The sequence below is a fragment of the Monodon monoceros genome, unplaced genomic scaffold, assembly GCF_005190385.1.
Source record: "Monodon monoceros isolate NGI ecotype Baffin Bay Population unplaced genomic scaffold, NGI_Narwhal_1 Super_Scaffold_13, whole genome shotgun sequence".
Taxonomy (NCBI): domain Eukaryota; kingdom Metazoa; phylum Chordata; class Mammalia; order Artiodactyla; family Monodontidae; genus Monodon; species Monodon monoceros.
The window spans coordinates 1,554,315-1,577,558 of record NW_021703769.1 but is presented as its reverse complement, the minus strand read 5'-3'; the positions used below and the strand labels follow the sequence as shown (position 1 = coordinate 1,577,558).

At 63.3% G+C, this 23,244-nt stretch overlaps 2 protein-coding genes across 5 annotated transcripts in view; one reads left to right on the top strand and one right to left on the bottom strand.

Annotated features, from left to right (window-relative positions):
* Positions 1-3,803: 3,803 nt before the first annotated feature.
* Positions 3,804-7,255, bottom strand: HRH3 (histamine receptor H3). The gene is made up of 3 exons (XM_029219941.1): positions 6,996-7,255; positions 5,797-5,963; positions 3,804-4,750 (listed from the first exon to the last, which is right to left on the bottom strand). The coding sequence occupies exons 1-3, from the start codon at positions 7,249-7,251 to the stop codon at positions 3,815-3,817; spliced, it is 1,359 nt and encodes a 452-aa protein (XP_029075774.1). The 5' UTR covers positions 7,252-7,255; the 3' UTR covers positions 3,804-3,814.
* Positions 7,256-10,898: 3,643 nt separating this feature from the next.
* The window catches only part of OSBPL2 (oxysterol binding protein like 2), a 54,835-nt gene continuing 42,489 nt past the window's right edge, over positions 10,899-23,244 (top strand). For 2 of the 4 annotated variants that reach the window (XM_029220563.1, XM_029220566.1), the window contains exon 1: positions 10,899-10,919. The gene's annotated coding sequence lies outside the window, so the exon portion shown is untranslated. Of the gene's footprint in view, positions 10,920-22,945; positions 23,061-23,244 lie in introns of those variants that run through there. The other 2 variants (XM_029220564.1, XM_029220562.1) reach the window with 1 other exon arrangement.

Here is a 23,244-nt window from a genome sequence, read left to right as displayed (position 1 = left end):
ACCAACTGCTGAGTGCGGGATATGGGGCGAGTCGCCCAGCCTCCAGGGTCCTGGCTCTGGGGAGTCTGCAGAATGGAGAGTTGAGCAACCCCCGTGGGGTGGCCACGAGGATGCAGGGCTGCAGTAAATGTTGGTGGAAATGTTCTTTGCAGCCCCGAGTCCAGCCACGAGTGTCAGGATGGGGGGTGGGGAGGCAGGGGACAGACAGCGTGTGGCTCCCCACATCTCAGGCCTCCAGAAGCCCTGCCGGCTGACCCCAGGCCTCCGTTTTCATGGCCCTGATGCCCCCAAAAGAGCGTTGAATAACTTGTCCTTTTGTAGAAGGATGGGGACTGCCTGCTGGGCTCCTGAGAATGTAGGGTCTTCACCCCAGGCTGGCAAGGACCCTCACCCAGCATGTGCACAGAAGCTGTTCTCAGGGGGTGCCCCAGAGCAAGCACCGGGGCGGGAGTGGCAGCCGGACATACGTAGCCAATGCCAGACCAAGGAGCCCTGTAGATGTGCTGGCCCCTGAGGGCTGACAGCTGGCCCCGATGGGAGGAGCCAGGTCATCCACGGGCACCCAGGGCAGAACCCTGTGTCGGGCCATTGCCCAGTTCCTCAGTGCCACTGCCTCCCAGCCTCATGCCCCTGCCAGTCTCTGCACCCACTGCTAGGACTGCGCTGACACAGGCGGGCCACCCAGGCTGTGCTCCATCCTAGGGCCTAAGGCTCACTCTCTGGATTCCTTATTGTCCTCAGAAGCAAGGCCACACTCCTTACCTTAGCCTCCAGGCCCTGAAACATCACTGCCCCTCTGCCCCCCTCACCTGCGGGCCCTTCCTTCAGCCTCAGGCTCGGCCTCTGCCACCTCTCGGGGCTCCCACCACTGGGCTCAGTGGAAGTTTGTGGAATGAATGAGTGAAACGTCACCTCCGCAGACAGGCTCCCTGTCCCCCCCGCTGACGAGCCAGGCCACCCACCTCCTGGTCCCCCCACAGTCCTCAGCCCCCGCGGGAATGGCCCTGCTGATGCGCCAGCCCGTTGTCCAGCAGAGAGCCCGGCACACAGTAGGTGCTCAATAAACAGCAGCTGCCGACGCGGGCCGCGCCTGCACAGGTGGCTGCTCCTGCCTTGGGGCTCAGCTGGTCTCTGCTCCCAGCGGTCGGATCCAAGGAGAAAGACCCCTTGGTGTGTTTGTTTGCTGCTGGACACGGGCCCAATAGACTCCGTGTCTTTCTTCTCTCCTCCTCCATCCCCGCGCAGTAGCTCGGGAAGCGGCAGTTTGCAGAGATTGAAGGCAAAATTTCTTGAAAGGCTGCACTTTTATCTTCCAATTTGTAGCCATTTAGCAGGGCCGGGCCGAGGGGCAGCGAGGGCTCTGGCTGTGCAGGCCGCACGGAGGTGCCCACCGCTGCAGAGAATGGGTTCTTTGTCCTTCCCCAGACAGTTCTGGGCTGCGGGACAGACGCCCACCCTCTGGGGGCCAGGCAAGTCTGCAGGGCCGGAGGGAAGGCCAATGGCTAGCCCGCCAGCCTCACCACGGGCCCCAGAGCTGCGAGGGCTTCCCCAAGCTCTGGGCCCACAAACAGTGGGCGACCTCCCTGTCACCGCCTTCCCCGGCTGCTCCCAGCGCCCTGAGGGGACCTAAGGCTCGCCCCTCCCTTGGGCCACTAAAGAGGGGGTCCAAGAAGAACGTCCTGCCTTGACCAGAGGGGGCCCTTCCAGTGGAGGGAAAGTGCAGAGGGGAAGGAGTCCCAGCTGGGATTCTGGAGGAAGACTTCTGGGTGCTTGGGAAAACAAAGTGCAGGTGCAGCTGAGGGGTGAGAAAATGTCTGGAAGAGGAAGGTTTGTGGGTTTCAAATGTTGCTGTGAAGAGCTTCGCCCCCTGCAGTGGTGAGACTCAGAGCTGGCGGGCACCTCACTGCTGGAGATGGGACCCATGGCACCCAGCTGTAAGGGAGGGACGTGAGGCAGCCAAAGGTCTCTCTGCCTTAGGAAGAAAAGACTGTGGACGCTGGGCCAGCACGGTGGGGAGGGGACGAGAGGCTGTGTCCGTGAGGTCAGGGGAGGGAGGGCCCTCATGGCTGGAAAGAAGGGGAGGCTTCCTGGAGGAGGTGACATCCGACCCACCCAAGTGTCTATTGCCCCCAAGTTGGGCTGGTCTTGCCCCCTTTCTGAGTGGACTCTGGCACCTGGGGTGAGGGCCAGTGTCTGCCCCCTCCGTGGAGCCCACTGGGCCCAGGATCACCCAGCATCATCCTGTCAGGTCCTTCTCCCCATACCCACCCATCACCCTCAGTCCCGCCTCCAGGCCTTTGCCCAGGAAGCCCCTCCCCTCCCTTGGCCCAGCCCCTCAAGCTCAGCTCCAGTCCCCACACCCCTGAAAGCTCCCCAGGGGGAAGATCATGGCTGAGAGCGGTGAGAACTCCTGTCCTGGGGGCAGGCAGGCTGCAGCAGGTGAGGGCTGTGCCGCGTGTTTTCAAGACTGGAGTGGGGAGCGGGCGGGGCACTGCCGGGGCACACGTCGCTTGTTAGGATTAAAGCCTGGTATGACCGCCGGGCTCGTCCGCTTGAAAAGGACACTGAGGCCAGGGGGAGGGGCAGGCCTGTGCCTCATGCCCACCTGGGTGCTCTTGTGCCCCCCTGGGTCCCCGACTGGAGTACAGGGGCTCAGCCAACCCCCACAAAGTCCTCAGAAATCAGCACCAATAAAAAATAATACACTTTACTGTGGACTTTGGGGTCTGCAGGGGCAGTGCAGCAGGTGCGCGGGGAACGGAGCATGCAGAGTGCCAACCAGGTGCACGGGATATGGCGAAGTGGCCGCTCTCCTGGGCACCCAGCCCCTGGTCTCCTCCGACTGCCCCTGGGAGCCGCAGGACGCTCAGGGCGCTGCTGGGTCCCCGTCAATCCCAGAAAACTCTGGTTGAGTAGATGGAGAAGGAAGGGTAGCCCGCTGGACGAGCAGGTGTCCGGGGCTCTGGCCGCTCGCAGAGCCGCCAGTCGGGGCCCAACGCCGCGAGCTGGGGGGCGGGGTGGGCAGAAGCCGCTGGCGCAGCTCAGCCGGAAGCGGCAGCACGAGGAAGGAGGGCGTGGGAGCCCACACCTGCCAATCCAGCCCTGAGCTCCTCGGCAGTTTTGTCTCTCTTCATTAAACATCCAAGGAACAGCGAGTTCACGGATGTGTTTTCTTCTTCTCCGCCTTCCTGAAACACCCAGAATGGAGAAGCGGAGACCTGCTGCGAGGTTTCTGGGGAGTACCCGGCACTTGGGGAGCAGAGAAAGTTGGAGGGAAGAGGGATGAAGGAGCCAGGTCCCAGGCTAGAGCAGGGGACAGACAGCAGCAAAGCCAGTGGCCGGGGCTTGTCTGGGACGGGGCAGGTGTGCAGGGGTGTGCAGACGCGTGCACGTGCAGGGGCAGTGCGCTGGCTCTGGAGGCCTGGAGCGCACGCCAGGCACTTGCTTTGGGAAGACACCAAGCAGTAATTGTGTGAAGCGTGGACACGACCGGCCATCCCACTGTCCTTGGGGGTGGCAGACTGGCTGGGACCCCTGGGTTGTCCCTCCCGGGCTAGAGCAGGATTTGGGTGGCCACATTCCGGTTCGGGCAGCAGGGGCCTGTCCAGCCGCCCACCAGGCTGCATCAACTACCAGCGGACGCTCTGAGAGGCTGCCGTGGCGTTTAGGGTGGGCCAAAGACAAGCCAGGGCTCGTGCCTGTGGGGCGGCCGGGTGGAGGGTGGCGAGGCCTGGCTGTCCGCGAACCCAGGGCCTCGAGGGTGGTGGCAGTGGAGGGCTCTGCCCCTGCATCCCAGGTGCCTGTGGAGGCCGGCTCACTTCCAGCAGTGCTCCAGGGAGCTGGGGGGCTGCACCTTGAGCTTCTGTGGGCAGAGCAGCTTGGTAAAGGCCCGGCGGAAGCTGTAGTGGCACAGCGGGTAGAGGACAGGGTTGACGGCCGAGTTGGCCCACAGCAGCCAGAAGGACATCTCGTACCAGTAGTCGGGGACGCAGGGGCCGTGGCAGGCGGCCCGGGTGATCATGAGGAGTGTGTACGGGGCCCAGCAGAGCCCAAAGGTGCTCACGATGACGGCCAGCGACTTGGCCACCTTCTTGTCCCGCGAGAGCCGGAAGCGCTGGGCGATGCTCTGGGACACCATCTTCGTGCGCTTCTCCAAGGATGCCGAGGACACGGATGGCTTGGAGCCCCGCTTGAGTGAGCGCGGCCGCTCGGCGCCCCTCGAGGAGCTGCCAGAGCTGGAGGTGGGCGAGGCCGCGGCACCTCCCCCGCTGCCGCCCCCGAGGGCCGCATCCCCAGCCTCGGCCCTGGTGCCTGGGGCTGCCTCGCCGTCCCCCACCCCGCGCCTGTGCAGCGGCACGGCCTCCCCACACCCCTTTTGCCAGCAATCCCAGCAGCTGGGCGCGGCCGGCGGCGGGGAGGGCTGGGCCTCGGGGGGAAGCTCCGAGGCTGCCGCCTCGCGTGCCCCATCCAGCCGGACACGGGTGCGTCTCTGAATGTTCAGGTAGATGCTGAGGTTGAAGAAGGTGACGCTGAGGAAGGGCGTGAAGAACTCGAGGGTGGAGGCCGTGATGAGGAAGTACCAGTTGTAGAAGAACTCGGCGTAGCAGTGGCCCTCGGGGATGGAGCTGCCCCCCGACAGGTACTCCCAGCTGAGGATGGCGGGTCCGTAGAGCAGGAAGGCCAGCACCCACACCAGCACCATCTTCCTCACTGCCCGCCGCGTGTCGCCCTGCTGGGCCCGGTAGGAGACCTGCGGTGGGACACGCTGGGTCAGGAGGCAAGGGGACTGAGCCCAGGTCGGCCGCTGCCGCTCGCAGCTCCCAGCAGCCTCTGGGCCTCTGTGCACGCCTTCCCCGGCAGTGATGCTTTTCCCTTTTCCTCCCCTCGCCCCATGAATCCCGGGCAGGCTGAGGCCTTGTCACACTCTCCTATGGCCTCGGAACCTCCCCCAGAATCCTAACTTTGTGCCGGGCTGCCTGTCTGCCGTCGCCCCATCAGCTGTGCACTCCCCCGGGGGGCCACGTCACTGTCCGATCTACTGAGTACCTGCCGTGTGCCAGGCTCTCTGCTCGGCACCTTTCGATACCATCTTATTTAATCTTCACAACTGCTCCAGCATGATCCCCACTTTCTTGATGGCTCAGGCAGGGCAGGAAATAACACAGGTGGGTCGGCTTAAGGGGCAGAGCTGGCTCAAAACCCATGCTGTCTGCACTCTGTCCCACCGCCTCCCTGGACTAGGACACATGTGGTCCCCAGCGGAGGGCCCCGGGGTGCCTGATGGAGCCATCAGGGAGAAAATGAGATTGCACTGGAGTGACCTCTGTTTCCGTGCCGCCAGCCCGGTGCCCACAGGACACCGACGTGGGAAGTCCAGGCAGCCCAGGGCCCCTAACTCATGGTGGCCACCACGCCCAGGGAAGCTTGTGGAGCCTGTCTTCCCGAGGCACGCACACCTGTGGGGAGGTACCACCAAGGGCGCCTGGCCCAGATCCTCCCTTAGTTCCAGGGACTTTGGACCCGCTCCAGGGCGGAGGCTGAAGTGACCCCCTTCCTTTGGGTCCACACTGTGCCTTCTGCCTGAACCAGGACCAGTCCTACTGGCAGCACATGGCTACCGAGTGGGCGGCTGGCCATAGAGTGCCCGATGTGTCAGGTGTGAGGCCAGTGGGGATCAAGCCCATCCAGCACTGCCCACTCCGAAGTGGCCGTACCCCCTGCCAGGTGCGTCTCCTGGCCGCTCCTGACCACCCCTCCCCCTAGGAGTGAACATGGGCACCCACGTCCCAGACTCACGGCTCGGGTGACCGACAGGAAGCGGTCATAGCTGATGAGCACGATATTGAAGACAGAAGAGGTGCAGAGCAGGTAGTCCACCACCAGCCACAGCTTGCAGAGGCCCCGGCCAAAGGGCCAGCGGCCAGTCAGCACGTAGGGCACGTACAGTGGGATGCAGAATGCCCCTGCGGGACAGGAGGGCCGTGGTGGGCCGTGGCTGCGCGGGGGTCAGACCCCCCCCCCAGCCGAGAGACAGGCAGGACCTAGGGTCACTCGGTGGCCCTTCTGGGACCAGCAATCCTCCCTCTGCCTCATTCGTAGGCACACTCTTCGCACTGCACCTGGCCTTCAACCCTTGCCCGGCCCCCAGTCCCACTGGGTCCCCCGGACTTGGGGGCAGGAGGAAGATCCAGGTGTGGGGACCGCTGGGAGCGACGAGCCCCAGAGCCTTGGTCTGGTCATCCCTGGGCTTCTGCCCAGCCCCCCCAGTGCCCAGAGGAAGAAAGAACATTTCCTCCCTCTCTGGCCCCGCCGGATCCCAAGCTCCCATTCTGGCTCTTCCTCAACAGCTCAGAAACCGAGAAAGCCTTTCTCCGGACTCGAAGGGCACTTGACTGCTGCCACGCGGGTGCGGGCGGCTCCCACCGCCAACCCCGCTCTGAGCGTCTGGCAGACGTCTGTCTCAGCCCCAACAGGTGTCTGGTGCTCCGGCCCCCTCCTTGCGCCCCGCCCCACAGCCTGCAGCAGCGCACAGACACGTGAGAGCGCACTCCTCAGAGCCTCTCCCCCCAACCCCGCCCGCCTTCCCCATGGCCTCCTCCCCCAACGTGGCTCTAAAAATCTCGCCTCCATGTCCCCTTCCCCAAACCTCCCCCCCAGCGCCCTCCCCGTGTCCTGAGTCCTCTGCAGCCTTTGTTTAGTTACGGCGCAAGAGCCCCCGCTGCACCGCGGCCGCAGCGCCTTGCGCCTGGCCGAGCGCCCGCTGGCTAGGACCCCTTCCCCGGGGACATCCTTCCCCAGCCCGAGTCCCGCGGCCGGGGAAGCAAGGAACTTAGCCTGCGCCCACCTCCCCACGAGTCCCGGATGCCCCCTCCCCAGGCCGGACCCCTTAGCGGGGCGTGTCCCCGAGGCAAAGGCACCCTAGGTCCGCGTTCCAATCCCCGCTGGCCCGACCCGGCAGGGCGCCCCTGGGCTCGGGCGGGGGCTGGGGGCTTTACCCACGAGGAAGTCGGAGATGGCGAGGTTGAGCAGAAAGAAGTTGTTCTGCGTGCGGAGGCTCGAATCGGCCACGAAGGCGAGCATGACCAGCGCGTTGCCCAGCACCGTGGCCACGATGAGCAGCGCCATGAGCGCCGCCAGCACCGCGGTCCAGGCGGCAGAGAAGCCGCGCGCTCCGCCCGCCGCCGCCGCCGCCGCCTCGCCTGCCAGCGCCCCCGACGCGTTCAGCGGTCCGTCGTGCGGGGAGCGCTCCATGGCCCCGCCGGCTCACGCGGCGCCGGGGCGCAGGGCAGGGCGCGGATCGTCGGCCGGGCAGCCGGGGGGGATCCCGGCCCGGGAGCCTGGTCTTCGCGGGCTTTCGGCCCGGCCGGGCTCCCCGGGGGGTACCCGGCGCATGGTCCGCGGGGGCCGAGACCGCGGCCGGGGCGGGCGGCGCCGAGGGGGCCCGGCCCGGAATCTGAGCCGAATCGGGCCAGCAGCACGACCGCTGCAGCACGAGCGGACCCGGAGCGGAGCTGGAGCCCGAGCCGCTGGCGGAGCGTCCGTGCGCCCCGAGTGCCGAGAGCAGCAGAGTGAGCCCCGGGCCCAGCCCGCTGCCCCACGCGCCCCGCTCAGCGCCCCCGCCATTGGCTGCCGCCCTCGCCCCGCCCCCGCCCCGCCCGGCGCCGGCAGCACCACGGACAGCGCCGCGTGCCCGCCGGGCAGCTGGAGCCCCGGCCCGAGTGTGCACGGCGGCTGGCGGGGAGCCCGGCACGGCGGGCGCCGGAGCTGGGGGCTCGCCTGCGTTCAACCTGCGCTCGCACACAGGAGCCAGCCTCTGGACCGCGCGGCCTGCCCCGTGCCCTCGGCCCCGGTGACCCCTGGCCGGCCCTCGTCGGGAGCCGGGGCGCCTGTGGGGATCTGGAGTGCGGGTGAGGGGAAACACCTGCGCCCGCGCTCGGGGGAACTTGCCCCACGGGACCCCTCCTCGTTTCACGCTTCGGGCAAGCAGTTCTCGGAGAAAGGAACCTCCCGAGGAGAAAGGATAGGAGAGGTCTCCGATAGCCGTGCCCGAGCCAGGGGTTCGCTCCGCACCCCCGTATGCGTGGGACTCGACTCTGAATCTGAGTCTCCCCGTGGGCAGGACCCAACGCAGCGTCCAGGGTGACCTGCAAGGCGCAGACAGATGTGGAGTTACATAAGGGAAAATGGGGAACCAGCGGACCCAGCTGGGAGGGGAGCGTGCCCACCCTGGGCTCAGGCGGCCCTAGTTTGAAGGGAGAGCGACCATCTGCTCGGAACCCAGCCACGGGTCCCCCCCGGTGGACAGCGCAGTGGGGCGGTCAGTGCTTCAGGGACCGACGAGCTCACTGCGCTCGGGGCGCAGCCGGGGCGGCGCGCTGCGTTAGCGCCTGCGGAAGGGTTTGGGGGGAGGAGAGGCGGCGGGAGGGAGCGCCTCCTCCGCCCAGGCACAAGCGCTCAGATAGACTGGGTCAAGGACGAGACACACACAGCGAGACAGACAGACACGCCCACATGCAGACACACAGACTCCCACAGACCAGGGAAACAGCCGCCCAGCGTCAGGCTGGGGACCCACGAACGGCAGTTTGACGCGCACACATCAGACCCAGACAGCGAGGGAACAGCGCCCGAGGGAGAGGGAAGCAGCGGCGCTGCTCTGTCGCCAGCAGCGCACATCTGCCGAAGCCTCAAAGAGGAGAGAAAAGTGCGCGTCTGCGTGCGGGGGTGGGGGCTGCAGGGGGACCCCAGGCGCTGGCACACCGGCACCCGTACTTCCAGCAGCTTCCTGGTCACGCTGGACCCACCGCTCCCCCTAGCCCCGACGTGCTTTAGAAACTTCGGGGAGTGAGGGAGGGGTGCTGGGTTCCCCTACCCCCTCCTCAGGGCTGACTGCAGGGAGGAGACCCCAGCCCCTCACCCCAGCCCCAGGGGATCCACGGTTCTATGGCTTCTCGCGGCTTGCGCTGGGGGAGAGGTGTGGGGCTCCAGCTCCCCCTCCCAGAAGCCCTCTCTGAGTAGCTGGCTGTACCCCTTCCACCAGCAAGCCCTGCTCCTCGTGCAGGCTCCCCCAGCTCCCCAACTTGCATGGTGGGCAGGGCTGTGCCAGGACTAGGCACCAGTTGGTGGTTAGACGAGCCAAGGTGGAGAGCTGCTGGAGTCCAGCATGGTGCCGCTGGACCCCATCGCGCTCGCCAGCAGCTCCCTGCCGCCTGGACCCCGCCAGAGCCTGCTCCTCCACAGGCACCCCAAGGCCGGCTCTGGCCAGTCAGTGCTTCAAGGGCGCACCCCCGCCCTATCCCAGGCCTCCGGAGATGGAGTTGGATGGGGAGTGGGGGGGGGCCTGGCTCTCTCCTCACTGGCTGGGAGCCCCCTCCCATCCTCAGTTCCGGTCCGGGGTGGAGGGAAGTCTGAGCAGAGGGCAGCCCCTTTAAAGTCTCAGTCAAGCTGGGGCCCGGTTGTCCTTGTGGCCTTTAGTGTTCGCGAGCTTTCCTTGGCAGTCTCTCAGCCCACAGCAGCTAGAGCGGGGGATGCAGGGGATGGACTCAGTTCAGACCCTGGCACTTGGGTGACTTGGGAGAGTTACCAAATTTCTCTGAGTGTGGAGACCTTCCTCTTGAAATGGAGGCCATCAGGAGGAGAACCACACAGCTGGCCCAGAGGTTTGAGGATGGCCATGGCCACGGGTGGCGAGCGCCCCCTGTTGGCACTTAACACGCATGACCTCATCAGCCCCCACCCCCACCCCGAATTCAGCATACAATGTGGGTAGGACCAGCAGCCTGCACAGAGCCCAGAAAGCTACCTGCCCAAGGTCACACAAGGCCAGAGGCCCCTCTCTTGATGGTTACACTCCTGGGGCAGCCCTGAGATCAAGGCCCCTGACCTTGCAAATGTGCTAACTCTTGGGGCTTTGACCTTGTCGGGACAGGAGCCTAGAGTCCTCTGGGCTGGGCCCAACTTGGCTAAGGCAGTTTGGGGTGAATGAGGCAGGTCCCCACGTGACTGTCCACAGGGCATCTTGCCCTGAGGTCTCTGTCTCAAGGAGTGGGTATTCAGGCCCCAGGATGGCAGGGAACGCCCCAAGACCCTAGGAAAGGCTGGCTGAGCGTTGGGGTACATGGGCCCCTATTCTCAGCTCACCTGGACACCCCCAAAGAGCGTGGCCTGGGGGCCGAGTTTCTCCATTTGTCAAAACAGCCAGCATTTGGGGTTCAAAATGTCCAGTCCCAGATGACGTAAGCCCTAGATTAGTGAAATCAGATCCCCTGCACACCCCTCACACAGGAAATAGCTCATCCACTGATTGATCAGTTGATTCGTTCATTCAGCCCCCAAGATCTGCAGGGGTGACAGCTGAGGAGGGCTGTAGGCTGGAGAGTGGAGGGGCCCCGAGACCCGCTGCAGTGGCGGGGCCTCACCCACCTCCCTCCTGCCGCATGGAGCAGAGAACCTGCAGCAGACGTGTGCTGCTCAGAGGCCCCTCCACAGGGAACTTGCTGGCAGGAGGGCCGGTGACTGCCCCAGCTGAGAGCAGCCTCTTCCCGGGCATCTGGTCGGCAGCTGTCGTGTGGGACTCCTCTGTGTGCAGTGTCTGCTCTGGGGCCCCCGTGGGGGGCTGAGACTTTCCCGGGGGGCTCCCCCTTCCTACCTACCTTCTCCCTGCGCACATGTCAGGCCCACACTGCGGGCTGAACGCTCGTCACCTGCTCCCTTTGTCTTTCACAGATGTCCCCACCAACCTCTCGACCTTGGACCCTGTCTCCACGTCTGCTTCCTGGGGGACCCAAGTTGACACAGGCTGCGTTCCGGTTCCGGAAGGATGGCCAGGGAGTCGAGCCAAGACCTCCAGGAGGCAGCCAGGTGGAGATCTGGAGGGAGCAGCGTTCCAGGCAGAGGGGACCGCGGGAGCAAAGGACAAGGTGGGTGGGGGCGCGCGTGCGTCTGTGGCGGCCGTGGGGGCGGGGCGCGGGGAGGGCAGATGTGATGCCTCACGCCCTGTGCAGACGCTGAGGGAGGCCTGGGAGGGTTTTGAGACGCAGTGAGACAGGCCTCCCTGCTTCAGGGCAGAACAGTCTCCAGCAGGGCGAGGGTAGAGCCGAGAGGCCAGTGGGGAGGCTGCTGCTAGGCTCCAGGCGAGGACGACGGTGGCCGTGGGGGAGGGGAGACCCCAGCAGATTCTGGGTCGAAGCCGACAGGAGCTGTGTGAGAGAAAGACGACGGGGTCAGGGCTGACTCCAGGGTTTTGGCTCAAATGCCTCGAAGTTGGCGTTGACACGCATGAGCTGGGGGTCTGTGGGAGGAGCAGGTTGGGGGACAAGGGGGTGCTCAGATTTGAGCGTGTTGAGATAGATGATATGGCCCATTGGACCTCCTGGGGGAGAGGTCATCAGGCCCCCAGGCCCAGCCCCGGCCCTGGAGTCCGAGGCCCGGCCCAGGAGCAGCCCGCTCACCTCTTATGGGTCTGGGGCCAGAGGGGCCCTGGGCTGGGGAGACGCAGCTGTTCGTGCCGGCGTCTGAGCAGCAGGAAGCTGTCCTGGTCGCCCGTGGTCACGGTCACGGTCATGGGGCAGCGGGCTCCGCCTCCAACTGCCCCACTGAGCTGGGAAACCTCTCCTTCATCGGGTCGCCTGCCCTGCGCCGGCGCCCACGGAGCCCTACCCTGCTGCACGGGACGCGGCCCCCTAATGAGAAATAACGAGGGGAGTGGAGTGGAGCCGCGGTGGCCCTCTGCCCGGCGACTCTCCTGCTCTTATGGCCAAGGCACATTTGCTGGAGCGCTTGCCAGCGTTCTGGCTCTGGTGCCATGACACCTCTTTAGAGGAACCTCTGTTTGCCTTCTCCCTTTCTGCAAGAGCTCACTGGAATATGGGAATATGCAGGTTTTTCTTTTTTTGTTCCTTGTCCTCTTTTTTTTCTTTTCCTGGTGACATTCTGAGCCAGCTCCGGGTGCACCCTGATGAGCTCAGGGCCCGGGTGTGATCAGCATGTCTCCCAAGGTCACCGCTTTGGAATAAAAGCTGAGTCTGACTTCCCTGCCTTTAGAGACAAGGCTGAATTGGGCCCATGGCCCAGGTGGCAGGAAGGAGAGAGAGGACAGGAGAACCAGGGATGCAGTTGCTGTGGTCTGGCCTCAAATGATGAAAACCAACTCAAAAAAGCCTAAGGAAAGGAATGTTTATTGTTGCCCACGGCTGAAAAGTCCAGGAGGTGGGCTTCAGACACAGCTGCATCCAGGAACTCAAAGAACAACTTCTCTTTCCACCTGTCTTTTCCCTGCGTCCACCTCATTCCCAGAAGGGAGTGTCCCCCTAAGATCTCTTTCTTGAAGCTCCAGGCTGCTCTCCTATGCTCTTGTCCACTCCCCAGGAGGAAGACAGGGCTACCAACAGCACCCAAAATTAGCCCCCTTGGCCTGGCTTGGACAGTCATGGTGGCCGGCTGGGGCAGCTTTGCTTGAGCTTACAGCAATATGGTCAATGTCACTTGAACCCCAACCTGGGCAGTCGTCCCCTGTGGGTCCCGTGTGCCTGTGCCGCTTCCCCTGGCAGTGCCTTTCTTTGTTGGCAGTGTCCAGGGAGCCCCTGCCTGGTCCTGGGGGGACAGCGGGCCTGGGCACTGAGAGCTCCGTTGGAGGTCCCCGAGATGAAGCTCACGGGTTGGGGGCAGGCGGGGCAGTGGGACTGGGGACTGCGGAGACGGCCTTCTTCCTGGGCATCTGTGTCTTCTGCTTCCTGGCTGCTGTGAGCACAGGGCCCAGCGTGAGAATGAGGGCGAGAGGGTGAGGGACGAGGGGCAGCTCTCCGCACACCAGACACATCCGACCACAGAGCCTGGGCCGGAAGGTTCTGGAGTCCTCCCCAGTGGCGACCCGCAAGAAGGAAGCTGGCAGCCCTCCCTCCCGGCCTGCGCCCCCCTCTCCTGGAGCCAGTGCTGCCAGCTCAGAGGCAAGGTCACCCCCATCCCACGGCCTGCGTCAGTGGCCCCCAGAAAAAAGAGCTCTGGGGCCTTGGTGTCCACGCGGGAGGAGCGGAGAGACTCAGGTGCAGGGACTCAGAGGCTGGAGAGAGCACAGTTTGGAGAGCTGATGGGAGGGGGACTTGACCCTGGGTCTGAATTTCCTCACCTATTGCCCTTTCCTCCTAAGGACGGCGCCAGTGGAGATATTAACCACGAGAAAAGGGGCTCTCGGGAGGGGCTCTCTGCAGGAGGTCTGATCTAAGGGCACGCGAACAGCTGCCGGGGAGGCGCAGGGGCAACTGGGGTGGGGGCCAGAGGTAATAAATGCTCTTCTCTAAGGAAAGAGGCCCCCTCACCTCCAGAAGCTCCCTCTGCATGACTCAGGTGTGGTTCTGGATGTGCCCACTTCCCAGGTTGGCAGTTAAGTATCGATATTTGCCGAATGAATGAATGAAACTGCTTGCATCTCTGCAGGTTCTCTCCATGCACTAAGAATGCATAAGCCAGGCTTCCCTGGCAGTCCAGTGGTTAGGACTCCACGCTTCCACTACAGGGGGCGCGGATTCGACCCCTGGTCAAGGAACTAAGATCCCTCATGCTGCGTGGTGTGGCTCCCCACCCAGAAAAAAAGCATAAGCCATGGAGAAGCAGGAAAGAAGGGTGAAGGTGGACCTTCGTCCAGGGTGCCTTCTTCAGAGCCCTGGGTGGGGCTAGGTGTCAGCTGGCATGGGGCCTCAGAAGGGCCCTCAAATCCAGCTATGGGGGGCTGGCCCCAGCCTGGGAACCTCCCTTGCATCCCCAAGAGTGTTTGGTGGGGCTTCCCGTGGCTGTGACCCAGCTGTGCCATGTGTCAGCAGGGCTGGGGACCTGAGCCAAGCTCAGACCATGAGTCCCGGCCAGGACTCTCCAGGGCCTGTGGACTAGACCCTGATCAGACCCTGGGTAGTAAGCATCAAACCCCTCGGGGTGGTCGAGCCTGGCCATGGGTGGAGACAGGCTGCTCTGATGAGGGCCCAGCCTTGGGGCTCGTGGAAGTGGGTGAGGGGGGGAGCGTGGGCCCGCGTGTGTAAGCGGGGGAAGGGATGGTGCCCAGCTCTGCCCAGCCCGGGCCCAGGGTCCTCGTCTATGCTGCAGCTGCCCCCGCCCCCGGAGCTTCCTGCCGTGGACTCGGCCCCTCAGCCTTTGCTGCAGGGTGACGGGTGGGGACTGAGCCACGCCTTTGTCTGCACTCCTGCTGGCCGTGGCTGGCTGCCATCCACCAGCCCTTGGAGGCCCTGCCCCCCAGAGCCTGTCCGTGCTCTGCGCCCTGTGCCCAGCAGCGCCACTGTCACAGCAGGTCAGAGACCGTGTACATTGGCCCTGTCTCGCCCTCCCTCAGGCCTCCTGTCCCCTGCTGGGCCCCTCTCGCGGTGGACAGGTCAGGTGGCCCTGGTGACAGTGCTGACGAGGCAGACGGGGCCTGGTGACCCCAGTCCATTGTTCAGACCCCAGGCCTGGGGTTGAGGCTGGGCGGACGGGGATGGGGGCAGCATGCTCCCTACACGGGCCAGAGATGCCCTCCCCCTGGTTGGAGCAGCTGAGGTCACAGTGCGGGTAGGGTCGTCCGTCTGGGACAGGGGACGGGGGCGCCGCTGGGCTGGGCATGCTGGGGGCCACCCTGGGGCTCTGACTCCTGTGCACGAGCTTCCTGTCTGGCTGCTGCCCTGCTCTGCTCGGGGGGTGAGGCTGAGAGGGCGACAGCCCCCTCCCCAGACCCCGTCAGGGTCTCCAAGGCCCAGTGCCGGCCCTGGAACCACAGCCCACCTCCCTCTCTTCCCAGCAAACACACCCCTGCCCCACGCCGCCCTCCCCTGCCAGCCCTCAGGGGTACTCCAGGTCTCCCGACCTGGCCTGTCCTGTTCTGTGCTGGGGTCCAGAGAGCGCGTGTGCATGTGTGTGCACGCACGTGCAGGTGTGTGTGCCATGCACGCACGGTGCCAGCCCCGGGCAAACACGCAGGGCCCTCACCCTGCATGGGGCCCTGACCCCCTGCTTCGGGGGGTCAGAAGGAGGGCTCCACTCTGGGAGCTGCCTCCTGTGGGAGAGGCCAGGCCCCAAGGTTGCACCTCTGTTTACTCCCCGAGTCCCCCGGGACTCAGGCAGCTCCTTGGGGGGCCTGTGTCTGTCAGGAAAATAATGAAAGAGCTGACCGTCTCCGTGCTGGGGCACAGGGTCCAGTTGATGAAGACGTCCCCCGAGTTCTCGAGGAGGAAGGAGGGGAACTGGGGCAACTCCCAAGGTGTGTCTGTGTGCACATGTGTCTGCGTGTGCCATTAAGTACATATGTGTATGCCTGTGTGTGTCTGTGTGCACGTATGTGCATGTGTCTTTGTACATGTGTGTCTCTTGTGTTTTTTAGTGTGTCTATGTATGTGCGCATGTGGGCCTGGCTGTGAGTCTTCGTGTGGGTGTGGGTGTGACCGAGTGCACATGTGCATACATGTGTGTCTGTGGGTGTGCTTCTGACCTGAGCCAGGGGTAGGGCTCCTGAAGGAAGCTAGGAAGCTGGCACTCGTCCTCCTTCCCACCATGTAGGGACAGGTCAGGTCACAGAAATGTCCCCTCCCTCCGCGGGTGGCCCTGACTGCAGGACCAGGTCCTGGGCCAGGGCTGGGGTCAAGAGATTGCTCTAGCAGCAGGCTGGGGTCCCGGAGGAGCACCTCCTGGGTCTTGCCCTGGGGGCTGGGGGAGCTTTGCTTGGGAAGCTGTTTGCTTTTCTTAGGACACGCTGGCCAGGTGGTTGTGCTGGAAGACTGGCCTAGGGCCACAAGCAGAAAGTGGCAGTGCTGGGCTGTGACTAGGAACATGAAGTCCCTGCCCCCGGTCCCTGACCAGAGCCCTGCCTTCTGCAGGGGCACAGCGGGGCCGCCTGGGTTCTCCCACGGCCCTGGGTGTTGGTCACCCCAGTGAGACCCCTGCCCACTTCCCCATGTCCCTGCCAGACCTCAGTTTGGGTCCACCTTTTCCTGGCATTGCGTAATCCTCTCACATTTTCTAAATTTGCTCAGCTGATTCATGCAGAGCCGGAAAGGTCACGTAACAAGTACCGAAGTTCACTGGAAGGTTCTTCAGTAGGAAGCCCTGATGGACAGAAGAAGGGCCCAGAGGCCTGTCCTGATAGGTAGCCGTCCTCCCCACGCGTGGAGAAGGGGGCATGGAAATCTTGGCTCAACAGGGCATGCATCTGACGGTTCACTGGTGGTGGACCTCCTTCAGGCATGGCTGGATCCAGGAGCCTGACTGCTCCTGTCAGAGCCTGTGTCTCCCAGCCCTGCTCTCCTCTCAGGCAGCCACTCCCCTTGGCATGGCCCCTCCAGGCTGACAGCTCACAGCTCACAGCCCTGACAGCAGATGCAGGGGCCCTTGCCCAAGCCCATGGCCTGACTGCTTATCTCAAAGTTGAGGCAGTGATATCCCAGGTTCCAGTCACGTGCGTGCCAGAGGTGGGGTCAGCCTGTGAGTGGGGGTCCCCACAGAAGGATTTGGGGCTGTCCCTAGAAGACAGGGGTGGATGCTGTGCAGAGCAACTGGATGCTTGCCACGGGGGGCCACACTCGTGCCCTCCAAGGGCCCCACCACTGGGGAACCTGAGGCTCAGAGAGATGCTCTGTTAGCAAGTGGCAGAGCCTGGACTTGAGTGGGGCTGCAGGTTCCTCCCCCACCCCAGCCCACCCCCACCCACCTCCTGCTGGCCTCCAGGGGCGTTCACTGAGCACCTACTACGTGCTGATCGGCTAGGAGCCCAGAAGACATGTCGTTCCTGAGGCCGGTGAGTGGGTGGAGGTGCCGGGCCAGCTCTGTCTCCAGGGGTGCCTCAGAAAGGACCAGCCCTGAGGGCCCGAGCCCCGGGCCGTGGGACTCCTGGGCAGACTGCCTTCCCTCGGTGGGGGCAGGGCTGGCCAAGTGCCCAGTACAAGGCCTCTTATCAGCCCCTTTGCCTCTTGCCCAGAAAAAACCTGGCCCATTGGCCCAGTCTGCCCCCTACCTGGAGGGGACGGAGCCATCCGACAGGCTGTATGTGTAGTCTGCAGCCCCAGAAGCGGAGAGGCAGCACCCCGTGGACCCCGATTCCTGTGCTGACCCTTCCTCAGATGGCTACAGAATTGTGGGTCCCAGTGCAAGACAAAAATGTGGGCCCCTCCTCAGAAATTAAAAATTGCAAGATGGCAACAGCTGAGCAGTAAACCGAGCATGGAGCCCCACACGACTGCAGACTGCTCTCCTGTCCCTGCCACTGTGGTCACCTCTCACTCCCCACGTGGGACCCTCCAGGGCAGACCCCCCAACCCCGCTGTGACCGCCTGGCACAGATTGCTAGCTGCCCCCTCCTCTCCCCTTCCCTGCCTTCCTCTCCGGGGATGGGATGGGGGGAGCACGCCTACCCTCCAAAAGACCCCAAATGCCAGGCTCTCTCTTATGCAAGGCCCCCCACCCCCCTCCGCGGGAGCCAGTTCGCTTCTGCCCAGAATGGAGGTGAGGCCGCTGCCGCCAGCCCCTCCCCGCTGGCCCAGACCGCTCCCAGGAAGAGGAATGAATCACACTGCTTTGGGCCACCCCCATCCTTGCTCCCTGGGCATGTTTCAGCTTTGCCCCTTCCCACCCCCACTCCTGGCAGCTCCCCTGGCCTGGCCGGCAGCTCCGACAAGTTAAATTTAACACGCCCCGAGCTGTCTTCCTCCCGTTCCCACCTGCCCCACTGGTCCCCTGCACACAGATGCGCCCACACCCCTCCGCTGCACGTGAGCCCCTGGGAAGGGTGGGGAGAGAAGGACCTGCCTGCCTGGGGGGTCCCCTGTGGCCCCCTGAACCCATATGCCTGCTCATGACGGCACCTGGAACCCAGCGCAGGGCCAGCAGTGCAGCAGGTGCTCAGCAGTCAAGGCACAGCCAGGAGGAGAGAAACCAAGCCTTTTGTCCAGGGACAGCGCTGAGGCTCCCTGCCTGGTACCACACTGGGCACACAGTAGGCACACAGGCTGTGAGCTGAGACTGCTGCTCTGCGTCTGGCACTGCCCACGCCTCACCGGGTGTCTGCATCTCTGGGCCTGCCAGAGGACGCTGGGGGAGGCCTGGGGGCCATAGTCAGGCCTAGCCGCACATAATCTTCTTCCCTGGGCCCTCTGTTTTATTCAGGCTGGAAATGCACTCAGCTAAAATGCTACTGTTCCACTGAGAGTGGCATGGGATAAAGTTTTGGCTAGTGAGATGTGAGCAGAAGTGTCTGGTATATCTTCAGGGACAGATTCTCAAAGGGAGATGATTCACCTGTTGGGGCAGCACCTCTCAGCACCTCTGCTCTTGTTCTTTCCCTTACTCCTTCTTCCTGGTCAAATATGCATGTGATGGCTGGAGCACCAGCAGCCATCTTGGGTTGTGAGGTGACACTGAGGATGGACGCTAGTATTAGAAGAGTGATACAATAAGGTAGGAGCTGGGTACCCTGCCAACCCTGGACAGCCGGGGCTTGTGCCATGTGAGAAAGAAGGACATTTCTGTTTTGCTGACGCCTTTGTTATTCTGGGTTTTTTCATGTGTGCAGCTCTAACTAATCCTAAAAAGCAGGAAGCTAAGTGGGCCCAAATGTCCCCCAGGCAAGGTAGGAGGCCAATTCAGAGTCATACAAGACATTCCATAGGGAAAAGAAAAAGTTGTCCAGTTCCAATAAATCCTGGGTCTGCAGCAGGCCCTTCTGTGTCTTGGAGGATCCCACATATACCAGAGTGGGAAGGGCCCTGAGAAGGGCGACACTTGTTGGCTTTGTTTAAACAGCATTCTCAAACCTGTTTGACTGTGGAACCCTTTCCTCTAGAAACACCTAAGAGCAGCCAGAAAGGCCTTGGGATTCCATGGTACCTCATTTGGGAAACTCTTCAGAGGGTGATTAGGGCATTTAGCTGAGACAATACACCTAAAGGTACTCAGCCCAGGGCTGGGCACACAGTAAGTGCTCAATAAATGCTAGGGCTGCTACTGAAGCTAGAAGTGGGGCCCATGTCAGTCAACTCTGAGCATGGAAGCCACCCCCCCCCCACAGCCCCTCATTCCTGCCTGTTCCAGGGCTGCAGCCCCCACCCTGCTCTTTCTCTCCGCTTCCGTGGGTCAGCTTGCTCCTGCGGTCCCTTTGCGGGGCAGAGTGGCCTCCTGCAGAGGCTATAGGGGCCTGGGGGCAGAGCGCTGCTGAGTTGGGTGGGATCCACCCGGGAAGAGCTGGTTTGCAAAGCTGCAGCAGTGAGGAAGTCGCGGGGTAAAAAGTTTATAAGAGGAATACATTTTTTCTCTTTTGGCAGAATTTAATGGGTGCAGATTGCTCAGGTCCCAAAGCCATGGGGAAAAAAAAAGAAAAAGCCCTTTGCCGCTGCTATTGATAACTTGTCTCTCTCACGTGGTGGGTTCAAAACTAAAAATACTCTTCTCCGACGGCAGGGAAGCCGAGCGCTGTCACGTTGCAGAGGAGACTTGAAAGCTGTGTGGGGAAGGCTCAGCTTGGGCCACGTGAGGGCCGGGGCCCCACCTCAGCGGCCAGCCACCCTCTGCCCACCCAGGTTGCATCCAGATAGAAGATTCCCCAGCACTCCACAGAAGGGAGCAGGGAAATGTCCTCTCCATGGACCCGGGAGGCGTCAGGGAGAGGAGTGAGCCTCGGGCCGGGCCTCCCCAGGGGCAAAGGCCAGGTCAGCAACACCGGGTACCCGGCATCCTTGGATGCCCAGCTCTGCTGCAACTCTGGCCTCACACTGAGATACAGAGACCCATCCAGCCTCAGAAACCTGCTGGGGAAGGAGGTGTGAAGCCGGGGAAAGACCAGTAGGCCGAGGGCAGGGCTGGCACCACACCGCTGGCCCGCTCCGCAGGGTGACCCTGGGCCAGCCCCTCTGTTCTCTGAGCCTCAGTTTCACCACTGAAGGGGGAGCAATAGTCTCTGCTGTGCCTTCTGATGTGATGGAAGGAAGGAGGGAGGTGCACGTGGATGTGCCTCCTGAGGGCAAAGTGAGGGTACGTGCTCCCACGCGGCTGGGGCCTCCAGAGCCCAGGACTCCCGGCCTCGCGCCACAGGCTCAGCCGCTGCCCAGGGGGCTTGTGGGCCATGATGTCACCTGATTCTGATTCAGAAGGAGTTGGGACAGGGAGGCTCCAGTCATCCTCGCCTGGGGTGGAGGGAAGGTCACAGGCAGACGTGACTGCCAGGTCGGCCTGATCTGGGAGCAGTTCTGGTGAGACCAGTCACCCCAAAAGTTATCTACTAGCCCAGCACTCCTCAAACTCTGAAAGTGCACACACGGATGGACCCCTGGGGCCCTGAGCAGACTCTGGGGCCAAGCCAGGCCCGAGTTCTCAGGATGGAGGGGGACACTACGATGACCCGCCCCTTCCCGACCACAGGGCAGGGATCAGCTGATATCGTGGCCATGAGCCGCGCATCCCCCTCCACTGGTCCCAGGAACACCTGAGCACCTATTTCAGATGCAGATCCTGGTCCGGGAGATATGGGCGGGGCTCTGCCTTTCTGACAAGCTCCTGGGCTGTGCCAGGCTGCTGGGTGGCAGGAACGCACTGGGTCTGGGCCACTTCCTCATTGCAGGTCCTGGGTGAGTTACTTCCCCTGCTGAGGCTCAGTTTGCTCATCTGTACAGTGGGAATGATGACACAGAGTGTTTATTTGATTGGCGGTTGTAAACATGAAACTGGATGAGGCATGTAAATCATGGGGCACTGGCTACTGTCAGCTGTCATCACCATTGTCATCATTATTGCCTGGTCCCAAACCCTCTTTGTCTGCTTTTCTGCTCCCACCTTTCATCCCATTCCTGGAGAATTTTGCTGGACTTGGCCGCCTGACCTAGTGCAGGTCATGAAAAATGCTCCTGATTGGCACCCTCCTTCCAGCCTCTAACTGAAGGACGATTCCTGCCCAATTCACAGGGACCGGGAAAGAGAACGCAACAGCTGACCCTTGGAGCCCAGTTTATTGCATCTGGTTAAAGGGGATAAGCCGACATCCCAGCCACGGGACCCATCTGGGATCAGAGCCCACTCCTACCCCTCAGGCCAGGGCAGAGATGGCCGTGCTCAGCCCTCAGTGATCCGTGGGCAGGTGGGAGGCTCATTCATCCCCGCCTCTCCTCTGGCCTGAGCTCTCTGATGCTGCACTCACCCCTGGAGTTCATGGCCGAGAGCTGGGCTGGTGCATGGGGCTCAGAGTCTTAAGAGGCTTGTCAGAGTGAGGGACCTGCGCTGGACTCAGGCCAGGTGCACGAGGGAAGCCGTGGAGCATCTCCGTGGCAACCGGCCTTGTCCTTGTCCTGGCTTGGGAGACTGCTCGCTGCACCCTTCCCTCTCCAGCCGGTGTCAGTTTTCTCACAGGTAACCATGGCAATGCCTTTGTTTCCGAGGCCTGGCCCCGCCTCCCTCCCGGCTTTTCTCTCCCACAGCGGCTGGGAGAGCTCCTTCTCAGTCCCTGCACGTCTCCGGGCTCCCGCTGACAGTGGGCCCACCAGTGAGCTGGGGCCAGACCCTGGCATGGGGATGACTGGCTTTCTGGGCCCAGAAATGCAGCCTGGGCCGCAGCCCTGCCGCACGTGCTTCTGCCCCGCTGTTTACAGGAGGCAGCTTCATCTGCACGGGGGCTGCAGAGGCAGCCGCAGTCCAGCCCCCCCCCGCCCCCCCGCGCCCCCGCTGGCAATGAGGAAATGTTCTGAGGAGGGAGTGCAGAGGCCAACTGGGGCTAGCTTTGTGGAAGACGCGGTGAAGGGCAGGAACCTCAAAAGCGCTACGTGATCAGGGGTGGTCTATCAGCACTCTTGTGGCTCCAGGGTCCCAGCGATGCTTTGGTACCACCTCCAACTGGCTTAAGCAGAAAGGAAGACGTGGCCACTCACATACTGAAAAGTCTAGGATAGAGCTTGCTGAGGGTGCGGCTGCTTCCAGGACACCCAGGGGTATTTGCTCTTGCTTTCCTCTGGGTTGGTTTCATTCCCAGGTGCCCCCTCCCCTAGTGGAGACATGGTGCCCATCAGTAGCCCCAGACTTATCGATGCATCTTTCTGTCACCTAGCCCAGCTCTGTGGAGGTCTGTGACCTCAGTTTTCCCTCTGGCCTGAGCTCTCTGACCCCCAGCAAAAGTCCCAGGACTGACCTTCACTGGCCAGGACAGGGTCACCTGCTCACCCCTGATCCAATCGCTGTGACTCTCAGCAGCCAGCCTGATCCATGTTACTCCACCCACCGCAAACCAGACCCAAGATTTAGATGGGATTGGGTGGGAGAAACCTGGTTTGCAAAGGAAAACCTTGGTACTCATAGGCTCAAAGAGGTTAGTTTACTTGCCCACGGCCATACAGCTAGCTGGTAAGGATGCAAGCTCGGGTCTGACTCCAGAGCTTCTGGGCTTAACCACGGCGTCACTACGGGTCAGTAAGAGCCCCCAAAGGTTTTAAACAAGGGAGTGAACGGTCAGGGATGCAGCCTGAGGGTACACTGGCGCCGGGTTTTGGTGAGTGGTGAAAGGCATGGCACGGAGGGTGGACGGTGGGAAGCCCTGAAAGATGCTTGAGCTGAAGAAGGCAGCTTTAGGAGGGTGACTCCCGCCTCCGCCCGTCCCCGGGGGTTGGGAGCGGCAGGCGCAGAGGACTCAGCGCGCCACGCACCCGCGCCCCGGCCACCCGACTCGCTGTTTGTAAACTCAGCTCATCCAGCCACGTCCCTTCCTCCCACCCGCCCGCCCCTTTCGGGTCAATATCTGCATATCCCCGCCTCCCCTGCCTTGATTGGTTACCCGAGTCGTCACTCCTCCGCGTGGGCCGGACTCCCATGGGGCGGGGGGCGGGGCCGATCAGGCGGTGCTATTAGCATACTCCCGCCTCCCGGCTCGGCCCTCGGGCCGGGCGCTGATTGGGCGGGCGGCGGCCGACGCGGCGGCGCCGGGCGCAGTGAGTGGCGGGCGCCGGCTGTCAGTCGACTGGGCAGCCGGCCGCACTTCCGCCTTGGTGTCAGTGGGTCGCGGGCCTGCGGGGCGGGGGCGGGGCGGGCAGCGGAGCTCGGTCGGCGCTGGAGGGATCGCGGTCCAGGTGAGTGACCCGGCCGGGACCCCGACCCCGAGTTGCCTGGGAACGGCGCCCGGCATCGGGCGGGCGGGCCTGGGCTGCGGGCGGCGGGGAGGCCGGGCCGGGACGAGTGGAGCCGAAGCCCCGTGACCCCCGCGCGCCGGCCAGGCCCCGACCCCGGCCCCGGCCCGGCCGGCCCCCCGCCGCC

Coding starts and splice junctions, on each gene's coding strand:
- HRH3 (XM_029219941.1), bottom strand. CDS start 7,251: ATGGAGCGCTCCCCGCACGACGGACCGCTGAACGCGTCGGGGGCGCTG. Junction 5,964..6,995: donor CATCTCCGACTTCCTCGTGG/GTAAAGCCCCCA, acceptor CCTGTCCCGCAG/GGGCATTCTGCATCCCACTG. Junction 4,751..5,796: donor TCCTGTCGGTCACCCGAGCC/GTGAGTCTGGGA, acceptor GTCCCACCGCAG/GTCTCCTACCGGGCCCAGCA.